Source organism: Carassius carassius, chromosome 11, assembly GCF_963082965.1.
Source record: "Carassius carassius chromosome 11, fCarCar2.1, whole genome shotgun sequence".
NCBI classification, from domain to species: domain Eukaryota; kingdom Metazoa; phylum Chordata; class Actinopteri; order Cypriniformes; family Cyprinidae; genus Carassius; species Carassius carassius.
In genome coordinates this window covers 21743434-21766206 of record NC_081765.1, presented here as the reverse complement: position 1 = coordinate 21766206, position 22773 = coordinate 21743434, and the positions used below count along the sequence as shown (strand labels likewise).

The 22773-nt window shown below is 36.8% G+C and overlaps 1 protein-coding gene and 1 pseudogene across 3 annotated transcripts in view; both read left to right on the top strand.

Annotated features, from left to right (window-relative positions):
* nalcn (sodium leak channel, non-selective) overlaps positions 1-22773 on the top strand; it is a 129528-nt gene that overhangs the window by 45566 nt on the left and 61189 nt on the right. For all 3 annotated transcript variants that reach the window (XM_059562107.1, XM_059562106.1, XM_059562105.1), the window contains 4 exons: positions 9390-9557; positions 12081-12272; positions 13374-13511; positions 16764-16838. In XM_059562107.1, the coding sequence (XP_059418090.1) occupies positions 9390-9557; positions 12081-12272; positions 13374-13511; positions 16764-16838 (573 nt within the window). The remainder of the gene's footprint in view (positions 1-9389; positions 9558-12080; positions 12273-13373; positions 13512-16763; positions 16839-22773) is intronic.
* LOC132153328 (U1 spliceosomal RNA) lies at positions 15235-15430 on the top strand (annotated as a pseudogene).

The window sequence follows — 22773 nt, the reverse complement described above, 5'->3', positions numbered from 1 at the left end:
GCAAATTTGGCAGTTTCACTGCCTCATGTATTGTGCCAATGGAGACATCATTGGGAAGAACATTTTGTCTGAAGTCCCAAACTTCAAATGTGAAGTCACATTCATCACCCTTACAAGAATTTCCATCCGGGAAGAAAAGTTCTTTTCCTTCTTTAAGGATCTCATTGTATCCTGCATTAATGTCCATTGCAACCTTTCTAGTACCCCCTCCTTGTTTTGTTCTGACCTGTTTTGTTTCTTTGTTTTCTGTATGAATCCAGCCAATTTCAATCTGTCGCTTACTTGCTTTGGCTCTGGATTTGGGTTTGGGTTTAGAAGTCTCAGGTCTCTCTTCAGATTGGGGTTCAGTTGTAGATTGCTTTCTCAGTTTCATCTTTTCTCTCAGTCTTTCAAACAGACCCAACTTCCTTTTGGAAGCAGGGTTTTGATTGCGGCAAAAATTGAAAAGAGCAAGTCTATCTCCATATGAGGGAATATAGTTGGCCAGAGCTGAATCCTCCATTAGCAAGATAACATCACTGTCAATCTGTGGATTAAAAAAAATAATATGCCATTTGCCTTTCAAAAGAACAATCAAGGTCAGTTTAAAGGTATAAACTAATGATTTATATTTTTCTAATGCGTAGGCACTGGCAGTAGTCATTATGAGTGTACAGAAAATGTACATTAAATGTATTATTAATGGTTTGTGTTTTATAATTTATCATCAACTAACTGTAAATAGGCTACAACCCTACGGGCCAGTTGTACTAACAGCTTGCACCAGAGCTAATCCTCTTTTGCTGTTAAAAATATATTTTACTAAAGACAACGGCTGACCATAACGCCGGTTTCACACTGCACGCGATAGCAGAGCGTAAGCAGCGCAGGAGCAGTGCATATGGTGAGCAGGAGCACCATACGCGCGTTTTGCTTTCACACTGGCAGCGTTTGTCACGCGCGCCTGAACTGCGGGTTTTGTACAGACAGAGTACTCTATAATGGATAAGTTGGCATTGCTTTATTTCGTTTTCAAATACAGTTAAGAGAAAAGACTTGTCAAGAAGCTTATTTTATTAATCATTTAATTATAGCCTATAACTTTTGGTTCATCTTTGTTTTTATTGTTCGGGCAACAAGTTTATTTTTGGACATTTATTTTATTTTTAAATTGCTGTTGATCATTTGATTGACTGTTTAAAACACAATAGATATCATCAATGCACTTTTTGGATAAAACTGCGGTGTATTTTGCCCATGATCAATGCATTGTCACTTTTAAGCCTGTTTTATGCTTCTGCGTCGAGTCGACGGCGTACCTCCGCGGACCCCTTTGCGTCGACGCGAACCCCTCTCCAAACCCTCCGCCGGAGCTCGACGCGCACCTCCAAAAAATTGTAACTACGCGTCGAGGCGACGCAGACCCCAAGGGCTGTGATTGGTCAGATTATACATCATTTATGGAGTGTAGCTTTTCTGGTTTCCCCGGGTTTCCCCCTCCCGCTATAGCGACATTTTTAAAGTGAACACTGCACTGTTTGTGTTCAACGATGGACAAAGTTTTTTATATTTTTATATAGCCTACTAAGTTATTTAAAATAACCTAAGTTATTTATATTTTAATTGTACTTAAAACTTTGCCCTTTGTTCTTATTATCTTATGCTTCCATGTTCGTACTTATTGTATAGAAATTTGGGGCAATAATTATAAAGTTCACTACTCCAAAAACAAATTCGAATTATACACAAGGTGAGATATTTGACCACACAAATATATTATTTCTGCAATCTAAAATTTTGATTTTATACTGCTCAATTCTTGTATAAAGCCCACAAAAATATATGCATGTATGGGTGATAAACTGTTTTTTTATTGTGTTAATATGTATACATTTACATATTCATTTATCTTTTTTTATCAATCAATAAATAAATCAACGTTTGTTTTGCAAAAAGATTGTTGTTTATTTACAATATGTTCATGGTTACATCATGGATACAGTAATCAAAGTCTGCCACGGGACACTACATTATCATGCCATGGCACAGTCATCCATGTGGAGACTTCTTTTTCTTCTGCGATTAAACATTTGAAATAAAATCATTTGATATAAAGCGTTTATGGATCGCAGTGGAACACGGCACGCACTGTGAATCCGAATTAGATGAGGAACATGCTCATCGCTCTGTGAGGAGAATATCCATTCTTATATGGTTATTTTTATTACTGCAGTATAATTTCGTTAAGTTCTCTGGCTGAAACACACATATAGCTTTGAAAGACGCTGGAACATTGTTGTTCAACGTCGATTAGCTCCAGCTGCAACAACACTGAACACTCTCTCTCTCTCTTTCGCTCGCACTGAACCAAAACAAACTAGCAAAGAGATTCGCGAACCCCACACCCCCTAGCGTTCTGGCGGTGAAATGCACCACGATGCAACGCAACCCGACGCAGAACTATAAAACGGCCACGACGCCGTAGGAGTGACGGCGTAGCAACGCCGTCGAGTAGACGCAGAAGCATAAAACAGGCTTGACGCCGGTTTCACACCGCAAGCGTCAGCGGCGCGTGAGCAGCACGTATTTTTTTCGGCGTCCATGTTATTCAATGAGTGCATTCACATCGCACGCAGAAGCGGCGCGGCAGCGCGTAGCAGGAGCAGAGCAGGAACAGCAGTGCAGCAATAGTTTCGGCGCCCAGTCTATTTTTAACGCGCCGCTTACGCTGAATTAAAATGACACGCATTGATCATGGGCAAAATACACCGCAGTGTTATCCAAAAAGTGCATTGATGATATCTATTGTGTTTTAAACAGTCACTCAAATGATCAACAGCAATTTAAAAAGAAAACAAATGTCCAAAAACAAACTTGTTGCCCGAACAATAAAAACAAAGACGAATCAAAAGTTATATAAATGAAATGATTAATAAAATAAGCTTCTTGACAAGTCTTTTCTCTTAAATGTATTTGAAAACGAAATAAAGCAATGCCAACTTATCCATTATAGAGTACTTTGTCTGTACACAAGCCGCAGTTCAGCCGCGCGTGACAAACGCTGCCAGTGTGAAAGCAAAACGCGCGTGTCCTGCTCCTGCTCACCATACGCACTGCTCCTGCTCTGCTCACGCTCTGCTATCGCGTGCAGTGTGAAACCGGCGTAAAAGAAAATTTTACAACATTGTGTTCTTATTTTGCCTAATTAACGAAATGTCAATCTTCGCCTTTATAACAGAAGATACAATACAATACAAAAATCTTCAAGATACAGCCTACAATCTTCACATGTATAACGGATTGTCACCTTATAAACAGTCCTTTGTGTGGTGGAATAAGCAATGCTATATAGAAATATATGGTTCGTATCTTAATTTAAATTTTATTTTATTATTTTATTAGTTCATTCATTATGCTAACTCAGCTAATTAAATGTGACGAGCTGGATACTAATTACTAATGAAATAATGTCAAATATTAAATGTAGGCTATTGATTAGAGTTGCCATACACTAAAGGATTTTTCTAGTCATTAATTTAAGCAATTAGGACAAATCGCACGTTTATATTCAATCCTGGGTGCATGTAGGCTATAGCCTATATTCCGCGCTCAAGCGCATGCATAAAACTTGCCGCAAAGCACCAGCAAAAGTAGGCTAATGATATAATAAATGTATCTGAAAAAAATAACGAAGCATTTTAATTGTTTATTAATTAACTAGTATTTTCTAAATCAGTGTAGGCTGCCTGCATACATATCTCCATACATCTCCGCTGTAATGTAGCCTAGATGCGCCTTTATTACGGACAGGATTACTTAATCAGATAGTAGCTACCGTATTTGCTTTCGATTGGATTTTTTTTTCGTTGGTGGACATTTTTTTATTAACTTTATAGTTATATTTCTCATGTCTGTGAGGCTTGTCTATACACTGTTTGTCAGTTCATTTTTGAGCGGCGCTCCAATTCACAGAGATCATGAAAGCGCGCCCTGTTCGTTTTATTTTGTTTTACAAAGGCACACCGTTTTCTTGTTGTTGTGAGTTTACACAAATAAAAGTAAAAGTAGTTGCGACTGATGTATTATTCTGTTCTGTATGACCAGAAATGATGGAGTATTTTAAGTTGTTTCCACTGTTGATAGGAAAATGCGAGTGGCACCGGCGCCTTCATCCATGTCATAGTGCGCGTACCACACTCCGCACAAACACTTGGATATGAGCTTCATAATAGCAAACATTTATATAGGTTAATGTTAGAGCGAGCGGCCATGCCAGACAGATAATCCTCTTCATGTTTAACTAATCAAATTCTGTTGCATTTTATTGCGCCAGTTTGAAAAGGGCGGCTGAAACACTTAGCCTACAGATAAACGCCCAACGCTGGTGTTTTTCTTTAAACAAATTCGTTTAGACTTTAAAATAAATATTGTTTATGGGCTAATTAATGCCACAATAATTTGTTTATTTTATTGGCTAATTGTATTTTTCATTTTTGTTTTGCATTGAATACCATTGAATATTTTCATTGAATGTATTGAATATTCGCTGTGCACCGCAATACCACCCTCCCATAGAAAGACACGTTAAGAGCCACCTATTTTCTTTATAATAAAGGGAAGGAAAACGCTTAATGTATAATTAAATGCATTGCGTTCATATTCTTTATAACTGAAGCGTTTTCTTTATTATAAGGGTGTATTATTCCATTAAAAAAGGACTGTTTATAAGGTGACAATCCGTTATACATCTTGAAGATTTTTTTATTTTATTGTATCTTCTTATAAAGACGAAGATTGACATTTCGTTAATTAAACAAAATAAGAACACAATGTTGTAAAAAATAAACAACTCAGGCTATGTTCTGTTAGATGTGTTTTGAATACTTTTTGTTTAATTATATCTCTAGGTAATGAAGATATAGCCTATTAACAAAAATAAATCTTATTAGGCCTATATAATATATCATATTAAAAAAAACTTAGCCTATATAAAATATATTTTAAAAAGGGCCTCATTGATTAATTTTGCATGATTGGGGGCTGCTACTATTTGCTTAAGCTTTTTGAATGTGTGATAAAGGCGCGATAGGCTGTCAATTTTATGTGGATAAAGGCATATTTTGTACATGATAACACATGCCCTTATAAGGGCAAAAAAGATGTCGTTTTAACGACATAAGATCTCGTTATTATGAGAAAAAGATGTCGTTTTAACGACATAAGATCTCGTTATTACGAGAAAAGATGTCGTTAAAACGACAAGATCTCGTTATTACGAGAAAAGATGTCGTTAAAACGACATAAGATATCGTTATTACGACATAATTGGGGGGGGGGAAATAATATTTATGTGGCAGCAATGCGTCACCGTACTGTTCCAATTTGAATACATACCTTTTCTTCCTCTAGAAGTGAAAGTATGTCCTCTGAAATACCCCGGCCTCGTAAAAATTCTGTCACAGTGATGATGGACATAATTGTGCAGTCTGCTCCCCCTGGGCCTTTCAAATTGATATTACGTTAGAAAAAGCTTGGTCGTGTAAACGTGACTCGCTTAAACATAGGCTAATAAATGGGTCTAGCTAAGAAGAAAGCAATGTGGAGCTATAACCAGCTCTGTAAAGTGTTCGTTCTTGAACTATTTAGGAACTATTGATACGGTATTACAGTGCACATGGTAGCCTACAAAGTCATCAATAATCAACAAGATACATGCATGAAATCAAAATTCACTCACTCGCTCGCGTGTCGATGGCTGAAACGCATGTAGGCTCGATTTTATGATGAATGTCGCCTCAAATCGATCTCAAAAATTTAAGGCGTTCATTATTTCGACTTTTTTTCTCGAAATTTAACGAGTTTTTTTCTCGAAACACAACGACTTTATTCTCGATATTTAATGAGTTTAGTCTCGAGATTGTATTTCGACTTTTTTTCTCGAAATTTAACGAGTTTTTTCTCGAAACACAACGACTTTATTCTCGATATTTAATGAGTTTATTCTCAAAATTGTATCTCGACTTTTTTCTCGAAATTTAACGAGTTTTTTTCTCGAAACACAACGACTTTATTCTCGTTACTAAATGAGTTTATTCTCGAGATTGTATCTCGACTTTTTTCTCGAAATTTAACGAGTTTTTTCTCGCAACACAACGACTTTATTCTCGTTATTTAATGAGTTTATTCTCAATATTGTATTTCGACTTTTTTTCTCGAAATTTAACGAGTTTAATCTCGCATTATAATGACTTTAATCTCGAGATGGTTTTATTTTTTTATTATTGCCTGGCCTTAATCCTCTTCCGTAATTAACAAACTATGCTGTTCTTCGAAAAAATTATTCTCAGCTCTTTTCAACATTAATTATAATAATAATAAATGTTTTGTTGAGTAGCAAATCAAAATATTAAAATGATTTCTGATGGATCGTGTGACTGGATTAATGATGCTAAAAATTCAGCTTTGAATGTCAGCTTTGATTTTTCCTAATAAACTGTTTAACTGCACTTGCAAGTGAATCAAGTTATTGTGTGGGATAATTAATTATATTCTAAACAAACTACAAACAAAAAATATATATACATTTATTTTGTCCTCACATTCTTTCTTGTAACTCTTCCCGCTCAGTCACACACCTGACTCTAAAGTTCAATATGCAGCTCATTATGCAGGCGGTGTATCCAGGTGGATGCTGCACACTGGTGGTAGTTGAGGAGATTCTCCTTCTATGTAAACCGCTTTGAGTGCCCAGAAAAACATGTATTATTATTAAAAGAAAAGGAATTATTATTATTATTATTATTATTATTATTATTATTATTGTACAAATGAACGAAATGTCATGCCTCACAGGACCATGGTGCTACATTTAGATTTACATATAATCATATAAAACACACACACACACACACACACACACACACACACGAATGACCATGTTATTCCATCAATGGATTTTTTTCTTGCCTGTTGGCACGGGCATATTCCAAGATGACAATGCCAGGATTCATCTGACTCAAATTGTGAAAGAGTGGTTCAGGGAGTATGAAACATCATTTTCACACATGGATTGATCACTTCAGAGTCCAGAGTCAGACCTTAACCCCATTGAGAATCTTTGGGATGTACTGGAGAAGATGTGCAGCGTTCCTACTCTCCCATTATCAATACAAGATTTTGGCAAACAATTAATGCAACTCTGAACGGGAATAAATGTTGTGAATTACAGACCTGGCCCCACAGTCTATGTTTATATGGGTGCTAAATTTCCAAGGGTCTCCCCCCATCATCCAGAAGATGCTAAACAGAACAGTACTCTGATTGCCCCATCGGACTTCAAATACATTCCAATGAGAAGATGATCACAACAGCAGCACACTCAGTGAATCCACACTTACAATACACATGATACACACACATAAAGACATTTTCTTTATTTAGGGCATAATTAAGCAGATATAAAATGTATATAAATATGTATGTGTCATATGTATGTTTCCCTATTATATTAGTCTAGTTACAACTCTTTATGGGGATTAGTTAAACTCTAAATGCTTATATCTGTCAGTCCTGTGTTCCTGTGTCTTGTGTTTTTCTCCACCTGTTCTCCAAATGACCTAGTTTTTCCCTTGTATCAGTTATGTTCAATGATTTCAGGTGTGTCCCAATTAGTTCCTTGTTTTTTAAGCCCTGTGTTTTTCCATGTCTGGTATCCAGTATTGTTCGTCAATGATGTGCTACAGTGTGTTTCTGCCTGCTTTGTGTAACCCTGTGTAAGAAGATTAAAGTCTGTGTATCGCAATTCTCCTGCGTTCTCCGCGTTCCTTGTTCCTTGCTCCAGCAACTGTGACAATATCCAGGTGAAAGAATGTAGCTCTGCTTTAATATCTTCTAGCCATTTCTTTCTTGGTGTCAAAACGATCTGCTCTCTGTTTTTTTTTATCAATGCTGTGCACTGTGTGATTATGAAATGCTGCTATTTTTACTATACTTTGGGTACAACAACTGCAACAATTCTCCAGACCAGCAATAAACATGCAAATGGGCTTTAAATGTAGACAAAGAAAAATTTATCCCACTCAAAATTCATGCCTTGTATTGGCCATTCCACAAAAGACCCTCCCCCACTTCTCTCTTTCTCTCTTGCTCCCTTTCTCTCTCATTTACTTTTACCTTCTTGTAATCCTACATTTATGCTTTGGCTGTGTCATACCTAGTCCCATTTATTAACCTTTTTCATATACTTGATTGTCTCTGTATTCGCTGTTCAAAAATCAAGGTCACCTTTGATTTCGTTGTTCTTGCGCTGTTTAGTATTAACCGTGAGAAAGCTATCCTTCTTGGCAAGGAAAATAATCTTTCTTTGAATTGATATATCATTCGGACCAACTGTCAACTGTGAAATTAATTCTGCTACAGTTAATCCTAAAACTGATATAAATATGAATAATTAATTATAAGTTATGAGTAATTATTAATATTACCCCCTAAGAGCTCATTTGCTACACATGCTAGGTGCTATGAGTGCTGCATAATGTGAATCCCACTATGAAAGTCTTCACGTCTTTTACAGATATTTAGTGTCAAGATGCTACTTGATAATAAACTTTTCTTGGATGGGTTTTTTTCCCTTTCTTTGTCTTTGAAATGTTTATTAGTTTTAAAAGACACAATTTTGCACTGTTATCAAGAGTTATGAGATAGGCAGAATAACCCTTATATTGTTACTGCACTCAAATGCATCAGCAGATTTAGCTGAAAGCTCATATACTGTATACAAATCCTCATCACTTTCTGTCACCTTAAAAACCCAGAGATTAAATCAACTGAGTGACAACGTGGGCGAAAACAGCTTGTGGGCATCACTCCATTTTACAGAGTGCTGGGTTGGTATGTGTGTATGCGTATATGTGTCCTGTTTGCCACGCACTGCCTCTGCAATCAGTATGCAGGTGGCACAGTGGGAACAAAGAGATAGAGAAGTGTGGCCACCCGCCCACTCCAATCTGAAAGACAGAGATAAGGAGGAAGAGGCAGCCCACATATTCACAGGTTGATCCATCTCATCATTAATCCATGCTGCTCTTTATTTGGATCAGAACATATTAGGGAAAACTGGGTAAATACTCGTTTTATTTTGTTTTCGGTCATCTCACTAAGATTGCATTTATTTCCTATTACGCACTTCCTATATGCTGTATCTTATACATGAAAAGCAGAGTTATTGTCAATGAAAATGGTTCTTCAACCCTCTTTGTTTGAATGTGCACGTATTCACATACGTGTTCCCTTTGCAAAAACCAAAGGCGCTAAGGACATTTAAAAAACAATTACTAAGAAATGGGCACACAAGGAACAGCTCTCCATTATCATACTTCCTGCCTCTCATTGTCTCTTTCTGTCATTTTCAGGTCGCCTTCACTGTGCTGTTTGATTTGGAAGCTCTGCTGAAAATCTGGTGTTTGGGCTTCACTGGCTACATCAGTTCCTCTCTACACAAGTTTGAATCTTTGCTTGTAGTGGGCACCACCCTGCACATTTATCCTGATCTCTACCACTCGCAGTTCACCTACTTCCAGGTTAGAGACAGTTACTGATCCAAATATAATCTTGAACTAGTCATTACTAAAAATTTACTGTGCAACTACCTGCATGATCATTCCTGAATACCGCCTTAATCAACCTACAGTAGAGTGTTGGAAACTTGTGATGTGAGACCAATGATAACATGCTACATTTAAGTAACCTCTGATAGTAGAACTTAGTTTGAGGTGATTTAATTTCTCATCCACACTGCCAACACGTTACCAAGCTGATCTTAAACAACATGTACAATACCGCATGTCATCGTTCAAAACTTCTCAGATTATTTTTCAGACTTAATTGACTACTGATAGTATTGTTTTGGCAAATTATGCACAGAAAAGTTTATTTCTTTATTTTTTACTGAGGCCATGACATGGCAGCCACAGCATTTGTAAAAGGCTCTGTGCTTGAGTGCATAACGTATACTGGTGGGCATGGTGGAGCTGTTTTCATACATCTCCAGGCAACAGCAGGAAATGGGAATGGATGAAAGCCGCTCACGTTGACAAGCCTCATTAAGAACACAACCTGCACTCTCCCTCCAGTTTTCTCTTGGCAGGATGGGCGGAGCTCTATCCGTGAATATTCATATCCTCCCCTCATGTCTGGGCTCATTATGAAACTGCCATGAAGACCATGAGCAGTCACCATGCTAAATTTGATTTGTAAATAGCATTCTATATTTTTCTATCATTAGTGAAATGAGTCATTGTAATAGCAATGTCTGGCTTCAAACTCATATTCTAAAACATTTTGAACATTATCGCTTCTTTGCATTGTTGAATATTCTGTAATCTTTTTTTTTACCATTTTTTATACCATTTTTATTACATTATCTACACTTAAGCAACACATAGTTGCAATGTGTGTAACAAGTTGAGGTCATTAGAATACATAAACCTTGCAGAATCTGCAAAATGTTAATCATTTAATAAGCAGTTTTTAAGACTGTTCTAGCACCTTATTAGAAAGACCAGCCATGTATTTGTTGTTTGATTGTAAAGGTCAAACTAAGCTGTTGCTTTCCAGTTTGCCATATTCAATAGGTCTTACATTTATATTTCTGGAGAGACTAATTAGTACTCGATTTCCATTGGTTCTCAAACTATGCAGTAAGAAATCTCTTGTACATTACACAAAGTGTTCCCAAGTTAATTTCATCATCTTCCTAGGGAGCATTTTCATTTATATGTATATATGTATTTGGTATATGCTTTTTAGCTAAAGTAACTTTCAGTGCATTTAAAGGATAAGTTCACCCAAAAATGAAAATTATGTCATTAATGATATCCTCGGAACACAATTTAAGATATTTTAGATTTAGTCCAAGAGCTTTCTGTCCCTCCATTGAAAATGTATGTACGGTATACTGTTCATGTCCAGAAAGGTAATAAAAACATCATCAAAGTAGTCCATGTGACATCAGAGGGTCAGTTAGAATTTGTTGAAGCATCGAAAATACATTTTGGTCCAAAAATAACAAAAATTATGACTTTATTCAGCATTGTCTTCTCTTCCGGGTCTGTTGTGAGCGCGTTCACAACACTGCAGTGACGCTGTTGCAGCGTCGTACGTCAGCAGCGTCGTGAACGCGCTCACAACATACCCGGACCTGTCTTACTAGCACCATTCTTTATCAACTGAGCTACGGAAACTCTGTGATTAGAATTGAGTTGAAACAGAGTTAAAAAAAAATCATTATGATTAATAGTCAGCACCCTTGGATGGGCACCGTAGTTTTAGATCTCTAAAGCTGCATAACCCAAAAGAAGCACATTTGTTGATGTGTTTGTTGTGCAGAAAAACCTTCTCCTGAGGATTACTGGATGATTATTCTAGGTTTGAAAGTAACGACAGCAGTAGGACTCTCAGGTCACATTCAGCTAGAAGCAAATGGATCAATATCCATTCTCTGCTCTTGTTCAAAACTCAGGCTAGACGCAACATTACTCAAATTTGTTGTCACCTAGAGTAATTTAGTAACTGCATGAGCAACAATGCAATTTGTAGCCAAGTTATTATGGTGAAGAACCCGCTATCAGTGTTGGCTCTTTAAAAATCAATAAAACAAATATGCTCCATAGGCCTTCTTCTTGTGATAATTTTCATAATGATATTTATATCAAACAGGTGTAATGAGATATATTTATTGATTTGTTGATGCTTTGATTAATTGATTTAGGTAACACTTTAGTATAGGGTCCACTAATAACTAGTTGCTTATTAGCATGCCTATTTTTAACATATTGGCTGTTTATTAGTGCTTATAAAGTACATATAATGCATGACATACATAATCCTACCCAATACCCTAAACTTAACAACTACCTTATAAACTATAAATAAGCAGCAAATTAGGAGTTAATTAAGGCAAAAGTCATAGTTAATGGTTAGTTAGAGAATTGGACCTTAAAATAAAGTGTGACCTTGATTTATAATTCCAAGATGTGGATTAAGTAAATATTAAGTTTGTTTTTAATTAAGAAAATTAAAATGTTCTTCCTTCTTACCTGCAGGTTTTGCGAGTGGTCCGCCTAATAAAGATCTCTCCAGCACTGGAAGACTTTGTGTATAAGATTTTCGGTCCAGGGAAGAAACTCGGCAGTCTAGTAGTGTTCACTGCCAGTCTGCTCATAGTGATGTCTGCCATCAGTCTGCAGATGTTCTGCTTTGTGGAGGACTTGGATCGTTTCACCACATTTCCACGGGTAAATCTCCCTCTTTCTGGAGACACAGAAAGTGGTTAAAATAATTTAGTCTTGGAGGAGCAAATAATGTTCTTGAAATCTGTCTTATAATTGCAGATCTTGGTATCTTGACCATTTTTATTTGAATAGCTGTGATACTAAAATACTAAAAGTTATAACGTCAGAAAAACACTGGTTAAATCTAGAAAATAATTGTGTACAATAATTGTGTAGTACAGCAGTTTAATAAAAGAAACCAGTGTGGACCATAATATCCCTTAATCTGTTATAATACTTAATTTGTCAGTAGATGTGCTCTCTTCCAAGTTTTTTTGATACTATGTGCTCATGAGAGGGGTTCTCATTAGTGGTGTCTTTTTATCCTCCCTTATTAGTGGGACTCCACTGATCCCAATGCATGCTGGGATTTGGAGGGGCTCACATAAACAGATGCCGCTCATTTCCAAGACGGGTGGCACGATAACCATTGAAGATAATGATGTTTACCCAGCTCTCTTGTCAATAGAACTGTAGCAAAATATAAAATTATCTTCATCTGCAGTCACTCAGAGACAGTGTGTCTGTGACCAGGCTTGGGACCAACTGGATTTAGACCTCCATTTGACTTCCATGGAAAAAAGGCCATGAAAATGTGGTCTCATATCTCCATATGATGAAGTTTTTCCTTTCTTTATTTGCATCCATTTCAGTGAATGTTGCGCTCTGCCTTGTAAGTCAAATATCCTTGTATAAACATGAGAATATATTTAGGAAAAGCGACAAACATAAAATTGTTACTTTGCTTCTGCTCATTTTTAAAATGTCCATTTTGTTTTGATAAATGACTGGAAAGGTCAAATCAAGAGTCAGGACAATTAGCACCATCTATCAAATTCATGAAACCTATTCCTATCTATTATGCCTATGAACTATTAAAGTTTTTGTTCAGTCAGAAATAGTTTTTACACCCTCATGTTATTCCAACTGCATATGACTTTCAAAATTACCAGATGAGGCACTGGGGCTGTCAAGGTTAAGGACTGATAAAAAAAAAAAAAAAAAAAAAAAAATTCTGAATAATAAAAAATACAGGCTGATCATTTCTCTTTTTCTTTCTTGCAGGCATTTATGTCCATGTTCCAGATTCTTACACAGGAGGGATGGGTGGATGTCATGGACCAAACTCTGGTGGCAGTGGGACCGATGTGGGCTCCAGTGGTGGCCATATACTTCATACTCTATCACCTGTTTGCCACACTGGTAAATATTATTTATTTGTAGTTTTTCTGTAAGATAAAAAAGGGCTCCTATAAAGTGCTGAAATAATGACGTCTTTTTATAGGCCAACTCAAAAGTTAGCATCATCTTGGCTCCCTTGACGAAAACCCAATTGGATTTTTCCATTGGCTTTTGCAATACTGCAAAAAACAAGCTTTGTGACTAACAAAAGATTACATTTTTTTTTTTACAAATTTTGTTCATCATGATAATCTTCACAATTTAACACAACTTTAACACAAATTTTGAAACCTAAATACAATCACCATAATTAAAAATTTAAAAGTAGGCTATAAACTAATTTTACCACAGTCGTATGACTTCAATGTCACCACCATAAGGTTTCTGACAGAGTGATAATAGTTTTTAAGAGTGTGATTATAAACACAATGAGGATGTGAAACTGGACTAGTGATTAGATTCATTTTCCTGTTCAGCGTGATGTTTAAGGTCCTCGACAACCTCTATAGTCTCTTTTAACCACTTGTAAGCAACCACCTGTTTCAAAACAAGTAAACCTTTAAAAAAATAATAAAAAGGGGTAATTACTGATGTATTTTATCTTATAGAATAAAACATTAAAAAATATTTTAAGCTTGTGTTAACCACAAATCTTATTTCAGGTTTTAAACCAAAAACCAAATCAAAAAATTCATTGACTTCAGGACAATGGAACTGGAGGTTATAAAGTGCTAAATTCTAACTACTTTCTGGGACTTAACCTACAAAAATATGGCACACAGTATTGTGGTGATGCTATCCAGTTATATAAATTAGTTGTTAACCAGTGGGTTTTCAGTGTACTGAAAATATAGGCTTCAAAATGTAATTCTAGAAACTAAACTTATAAAAGACACTGAATCAACTCACTGTTGTTGCTCTGGCACTTTTGGTGCAGGTTAAAACTATGGGAGCATGTGGTCATAGGATTTACATAACATTTGCACTAACAAGAGAGCTGGCAGTGTGTGATGTGACTTGTCTGAGGCCAGATCCACCTCATCACTTTTGACATTGTCTTTCATTATGGTATCCCATAAAGGACACCAGTTCAACGTGTTGTGCATGCTCCATGTGTTCCCAATTTCAGGGACACACCAGCAAAGCAAATGCACCTAAAATAAAGACACCTTGCATTTGTTCCACTGAAAGCTAACCAGACTGAAAATGAATCATGCTTTGTCCTCCCTTGCTTCTCTTTATCTTCTGGCTTACCTAGCCATCAAGAGAACATATTCAGAGATTCTGTAGCAGGTTGGATGTGTGTGTAAGCAGTATTCCAACCTCTAATTGGCAGTTTTGTGTGGTTTGAAGAGATGTAGCACTCTAGCTGAATGTCTAAGGTACTTAGTGAATGTGAATAAAGTGGATCAGTCTGTGTGTAGGACTTTCTGTAGTACAGCAGTTTAGTACTGTCTGGTATGTTTTCTTCAGGCAGTAAATATAAAGACTTCAAAGAGGAAATCCTGGTTTGTTTTTTAGGCTACAAGCAATCGTATATTGTGTAGAGTGGACATGGATAAATTCCTGTGCTGCCTCCTAATCATGAACAAGAAACAGAAACAACACTTGCTTAGGAAAGATATCAGTAAATTGCCTCTGGAAACATCCTAATGCACATTTTTCTTCCAGTTTTCACACCTTACATCAAACACTCCCTTCACCCATATTTTTATCCTTACCTTTTTATCCTTTATCCTAAAAAAAACTTACCTGGCAGAGGAGACACCATGATCAAGAAGGCGGTTCACCCAGGGCGAGGCTTGTCCATTGCACTCCGGCCATGCTGACCCCTGCAAATTCCCCAAATGTGGTTCACACTCTCCCCTGATTTTGATTTTATTTTTTATTTTTTTGTGGGGAAGTTGTGGCCTAGTGGTTAGAAAGTTTGACTCCTCACCCTAGGGTTGTGGGTTCGAATCTCGGGCCGGCAATACCATGACTTATGTGCCCTTGAGCAAGGCAGCGAACCACCAGCTGCTCCCCGGGCGCCGCAGCATAAATGGCTGCCCACTGTGTGTGTGTGTGTGTTCACTGCTCTGTGTGTGTGCACTTTGGATGGTTAAATGCAGAGCATGAATTCTGAGTATGGGTCACACCATACTTGGCTGAATGTCATGTCACTTTTTAAAAAAACATCTTTGGGGCATTTTACAGCGACACCACAGCCCCTGCCCCTCCCCATTGCAGATATTACAAGCAAACATTAGCCATTGTTGTCTTGTTGTTTTACAAACCACTGACATAAAAAGTTCTACAGCATACCTAATGGGAAGTCATGGCTTAATGGTTAGTGAGTCAGACTTGTAATCCAAAGGTTGTGAGTTTGAGTCTCGGGCCAGCATGGGTTAAAATTCTGAGTATGGTCACCATACTTGGCTGTATGTCACATCAAAGATAATGAAGTATTTATGCATTAAGTCTTTATCTATAGATTTATGTTACACATTTCTTGGAAATATCCTCTGTTGAGAACAAAATGTACTCGGGATATAATTGTGCTATGGTCGTAATGATTTTTTCCTTTTGTTTGACTTTTGACAAGATTGAGTGAGTGAGGACCAGCCATTTAAATTTGACATTTGAATGAGAGCGCATTCTAATGACAGAACAGACCGAGCATGTAATCAAGACATGGCTGAATCATTTATTCATTTCCTGTCACCAAAAAAAAAATAATAATAAATTAAATTATGATGGAGAAAAAAGATGCAATGCCTAATGCATTTGAAGTGTCATTAAATATCAAAGCACTGAGTACATCTAAGACACAGTCAGCTGTGATTGATTTTGATTTTTGTTGTTATCCTGAGCATGAATCTACCTCATATACTGCTTGCTGTGTTTATTGTGAAACATTTTTGTTTTCCTTTGGCTCTGACATGACCATCACAGCATCTTATTTCATCAAACATTATTTTTATTGTTGGATTATAACTACGTCTTGGACAGAACTCATATTGTATAACAGATTATCTGTCAACATCACCCCATGAGCACAATACAACTACTGACAATGTATGACAGAGAATATTGAGGCCACATCACAGTGTTTATCTTAAAATGTCTGGGACCTTCAGATAATCAGTTAAGATATGTGACTAATAAATGAATGGTCTTAAATATCTTCTAATGTCTTTTTTTTTGTTTTGTCCAAACAGTACTCTAAATGCATATATAGGTGTATTGGTAAATTGTAATGAAAGCTAAATTCAGTATGTTCTTGTCTTTTAGATCCTTCTGAGTCTTTTTGTGGCTGTTATTTTGGACAATCTTGAGTTGGATGAAGACTTGAAAAAGTTAAAACAGGTAAGACATTATTACATTTATTAACTTTGCTTATATTATGTTATACACTACCATTTGAAAGCCAAACAAATAAACTAGTATAACAGTTATACAAAATATTTGTATACACAATAATTGTATTCTGTATTAATGTATTTTAAAATGCAGTTTATTATTTTAATGTCAGAGCTGAAGTTTCAGCAGCCATTACTCCAGCCTTCATTGTCACATAATTCTTCAGAAATCATTTAATATGCTGATTTGGTGCTCAAGTTAGAGTTCTTATTATTAACAGTGTTGAAAACGGCATTTATTTGAAATAGCAATAGCCAGTTTCTGTGGGGGTATATCAGAGCTTGAGCTGAATCTGCTTCATCGAGCCCCTCATCAGTGGACAGCAAACCAAATAAATTAAATGTAATTTCCTCAAGATTATATGGGCAAACAAACTCATTATTTTTATTATATTTTGTAATGGTTCTTGATCGGTAACATTTTGAGTATTTAAACCTATCTAGTTTCCTGGGGGAATAACTCTGAAACAGCACAATTAGCAAATCTGAATTAAACCAACTTGTTTAATCCCTCCATTCAGTGTCAGATTTTCCCTAACTACCAAGATCTATTTAAAAAGAAAATTAGGTTATAGGGATGGGAACCGAAAACCGGTTCTTATTCAGAACCGGTTTTGTTCTTTGAAAAGAACCGGAACCGTGAGCAATTTCTAGGTTTAGGTTCCGAAAACGGTTCTGGTGCAACACGTGACCAAGCCCTGTGAGCAGCCTTGCGCCGGTGTTCTGAATATTCTGCGTTTCCCGTAAAGCAGCGGTTCTCAATTGCAGTCCTCGCGCCGCACTGCTCTGCACATTTTGAACGTTTCTCTTAGCGCTTCCAACATTTGTTCTATTTGAACATAAGTGCCCTGCGAAGTGGACAAGTGTGCAAGACGTGAATTTAAATTGTATTGATTTACAGAGGTATATGATGTCACAGTTGTCCATGTTTAAAGACGCTGCACAGCACAAATCAGTGAATGAATGTTTCGATGTGAGGTAAACTTCAACAGATTTCCCCTGCTCAGGGAGTAGGGAGCAATGAACAATTGGAACACAGTTCATGCAGTTAACCACAGTTAATTTCTAACAAGCTGATTATCTGAATCAGGTGTGTTAACAAAGAGAAACGTGCAAAATATACAGAGCAGTGGGGCGCAAGGACTGGAATTGAGAACCGCTGCCTCTGTCTCTTTAATTACTGAGCACATTGATTCCAATAACGCGCATTCCACAGACTCGTTGCGCTGTCCCATCTTTAATTGCCGAACACATTGTTTCCCACGACTGTATGTGCACTCGCGCCTTTGATAACTGCACATCGTTTTGTCTGACTGTCGCCACTAAATTACATTATATTTGTCCCATATTGTCATTAATATACATACTGGCTTCAACTTGGACCACTAAATAAATAGACTGCTATTGTTATACAAGTATGAGGGTTAGATTATTTAGTGTACAGGTCATTTCAAGAGTGATAAACAAAGTGATAGAAAATATTTATTTTAATGCATTTTAAATGTTTAAAAATGTGGAAACCACTCATTGCATCACACCATCTCCTGACTGCATTATTATTTCTAAAATAGGGACTTAATGGAGAGTGTGTATACATGTTTAAGTTTAACCATTTATATTTCATTAAATAAGGGAAATTAACAAGTGTCTCAGCCCTCAAGGGACTATTTGGCCAAGCTTATTCCTGCTTGAAAAGCAAAACGTTATTGATAGTGTAAAAAACATCAGCTTTGAAACACATGCTGATTGATGGACTAGCATTACTCAACATTACTTACTACCTTCCAGCAACATAGTTCATTTAAATGAAACCAGAAGCCGAACCAGAAAATTTCTAAAAATACCCCACCCTACTTATGAAGATCTGTACACTGTAATATATGTTGCATTTTGACATTGCCAACCTTTAAATTAAGTTGACAGTAAGTAATAAACAGTATTGAGCATTGAGTAGTTGAGTATTGTGCATATTCCATACCACTATTTCTTAATAATTGTTTAATGATTTTAATGGAACCGGAATCAGAACCGGAACCGTTAGGTGGAACCGGAACCGGAATCGGAACCCATTCCCAACCCTAGTTATAATACTTTGACGCTGTGCTGTGAACCATGAAATCACAATACAACCAAAAATATTCATCAACCAGCACGACAATAGCCTTAAAAATGTTTAATGTGTCTTCTTCTCTGCATTTGAGGAAAATCAGCAAACAGGGTGAACCATGTTAATTAGTACAGTTCTCCATCTTGTTCTCTGTCTATTTTTACCTTTTTATGGGGCTGTGACACACAGGTAACGATGACTCATAGGATAATTAGCGTGAGAAAGTGTGAACCGTTTGGCAAGTGCACTTAGAATAAACAAGGCACCTTCTTCATAGGATGCAAATGAACTTCTGCTGTGGCCAAATATCATAGGAAATGGCTTTTGAAAGCAATTAGAGGTCGGATGTATCTGTGGATAACAGCATGCCACCTCTCTCCTTGAGCACATCAGCAACATATTTCAGCAATTGTTGAAAATGTTTTGAGAGAGAGAGATAAAAAACCAAAAGAAACCAGCAGCTCATCACAATTTGCATGATTACTTTTGCAATTTGTTATAACAATCTTCAGTGTTATGAAATATGATAGGACAAATTGTAAAAGTAATAGTGTAGATTGAAAGGGAAGGCGACTGGTTTCCTATGATTTCTCTTTTTCTTCATGCTTTTCTCACTCTGAGTAACTTACATGAGCTATGTGGTCCTTCAGTACACCAGGCTGTCAAGCTCCAGGCATCTTCACATGCCCAGATCAGTTATACTTCAGACACAGCTGACTGATCCACGGTTCTACCTGTAAAATTGCCTATTTTATAGGTCCTTCAAGCACAGATGGGGGCAATCCAAAAATAGAGTGGTAGATTGTGATTGCTTTCCAAGAATACAGGTGGCTTTTATAAAGCACAATTCAAAGGCTGACCTTAATTGAGCAAAACCAGTTTTAGCTGAACAAATAACAACCGGACATGTTTTTGTCCTTTCCCTCACAGTGGCTTTATGACAGCTCTTCCAGGTTGTTTACAGGTGAATTTCAGATTAGAATGTCGTTGAACTCAAATTGTTGAACTCCTGTATTAAATAAATTCAATGCACACAGACTGAAGTAGTTCAAGTCTTTGGTTCTTTTAATTGTGATGATTTTGGCTCACATTTAACAAAAACCCACCAATTCACTATCTCAACAAATTAGAATACTTCATAAGACCAATTTAAAAAAAGAAAAAAAAAACATTTTTAGTGAATTGTTGGCCTTCTGGAAAGCATGTTCATTTACTTTACATGTACTCAATACTTGGTAGGGGCTCCTTTTGCTTTTATAACTGCCTCAATTCAGTGTGGCATGGAGGTGATCAGTTTGTGGCATTGCTGAGCTGGTACGGAAGCCCAGGTTTCTTTGACAGTGGCTCATTTTCCTCTTAACAATACCCCATAGACTCTCTATGGGGTTCAGTTTTGGTGAGTTTGCTGGCCAGTCAAGCACACCAACACCATGGTCATTTAGCCAACTTATGGTGCTTTTGCCAGTGTGGGTAGGTGCCAAATCCTGCTGGAAAATGAAATCAGCATCTTCAAAAAGCTGGTCAGCAGAAGGAAGCATGAAGTGCTCCAAAATATCTTGGTAAATGAGTGCAGTGACTTTTGGTTTTCAAAAACACAATGGAACAACACCAGCAGATGACATTGCACCCCAAATCATCACAGACTGTGGAAACTTAACACTGGACTTCAAGCAACTTGGGCTATGAGCTTCTCCACCCTTCCTTCAGACTCTAGGAATTTGGTTTCCAAAAGAAATCCAAAACTTGCTCTTATCTGAAAAGAGGACTTTGGACCACTGGGGAACAGTCCAGTTCTCCTTCTCCTTAGCCCAGTTAAGACGCCTCTGACATTTTCTGTGGTTCAGCAAATTCCTTGACACGTCTGTGTGTGGTGGCTCTTGATGCCCTGACCCCAGCCTCAGTCCATTCCTTGTGAAGTTCATTCAAATGTTTGAATCGATTTTGCTTCAATCCTCATAAAGCTGCGGTTCTCTCGGATGGTTGTCCATCTTTTTCTTCCACACTTTTTCATTCCACTCAACTTTCTGTTAACATGCTTGGATACAGCACCCTGTTAACAACCAGTTTCTTTGACAATTAATGTTTGTGGCTTACTCTCCTTGTGAAGGGTGTCAGTGATTGTCTTCTAGACAACTGCAGATCAGCATTCTTCCCCATGATTGTGTAGCCTAGTGAACCAAACTGAGAGACCATTTTGAAGGCTCAGGAAAACTTTGCAGGTGTTGAGTTGATTAGCTGATTGCCATGTCACCATATTCTAATTTGTTGAGATTGTTGAGCCAAAATCAACACAATTAAAATAACCAAATACTTAAACTACTTCAGTCTGTGTGCACTGAATTTATTTAATACACAAGTTTCACAATTTGAGTTGAATTAATGAAATAAATGAACTATTCCAAGACATTCTAATTTATTGAGATGCACCTCTAATCTTTCCATAGGCTTTTCCATTGCTACCTCAGAACCTCTGTCTCCTTGTAATAAAGTCATCAGTAACTGTCTCCCAAAATGTTTGGCCACCTGCTAGATTGAAGGATTTCTGAAAATGTAGCATTAATCAAGACACTATTTAACCGTCAGACTCTTACCGCTTCAGAATTGACAGACATTTTTTGTTTGGCAGGAAATTGTTTGTCTGTTTGATTAGGCTTACCTGTGTGTCACTTTAAGCATGTCCTTTGCATACTGAAAATACACACATTCGTTCACCACTCATTTTAATTTTACCACAAGCAATAAACAATTAATTCAAACAGTTAACCTATGGTTAAGATTTGGTTTGGTACTCACACTGCACATTGAGTGACTCTTTAAAAATAACTATAAAATAAAATAATTATAAATGGTAATAATAGTATCATTGAAATTATTTATTTTGTATTTGAATTAGGGCTGGTAATTTAATGCGTTAATTAGATTAATTATAAAGAAAAAAAACGCACTTGCCCCGCCCCAGACCTACGTGGATCGTCTGCCATTTCATACAGTTGATTGATGACTAATATGAGGCAGAACAACAACTTACTGCATGATGAAGCCTAGAAAATGTCCCTAAAATTCAAGATATGGGGCAAAATGCAGTTTGAGATTGTGTCTCATGTCTACATCACATTGTTAAGAAATATCACACGAGCTGTAGGCTATAAGAAGTTAATATTGTGTTATTTTAGACACAATTTGTTGTCTGTTTTGCTCAATTTTGCCAACCAGAAGATAAAGACAAATCAGAACAGTTTGTCTCCGAGCAACCCACAGCGGCATTTCATTTCTTAATCCACGTTTCGAACGAATTTGGTGAACCATTTTGCGCATTGAACCATCCGCATATGCATTGGCTTTGAAGTGGTGTTGCACAGACCGATCTGTGTCTGACATCAAAGTACCGCGAGGGCGTTTCTAAAGCACAAGTAGCCATATGCTCTCTAAAGCTCTTGCGGTACTTTGATATCACACACCGGTCGATCTGATTGTGATGATCCGCTTCAAGTCGAACAATGCCTAATGATTTAATGAATCATGCATAAAGAACCATTTACTGCACTTCTGAATGAATTAGCCATTTGAACGACTCAAACGAATAAATAAATGATTAAATCATTAAGACATTAACCACCACCTACTGGCAGTTTTAGTTTATTATTTAGAGTATAATTTCATTAAAGAAATAATGTAATATGTTCATAGTAATAATAAAGGAAATTAAGAAAATAAATAAATACATAAATAAGAAAATAAATTATTAAAGTTATAGTTCACCCAACCAGAAATGACA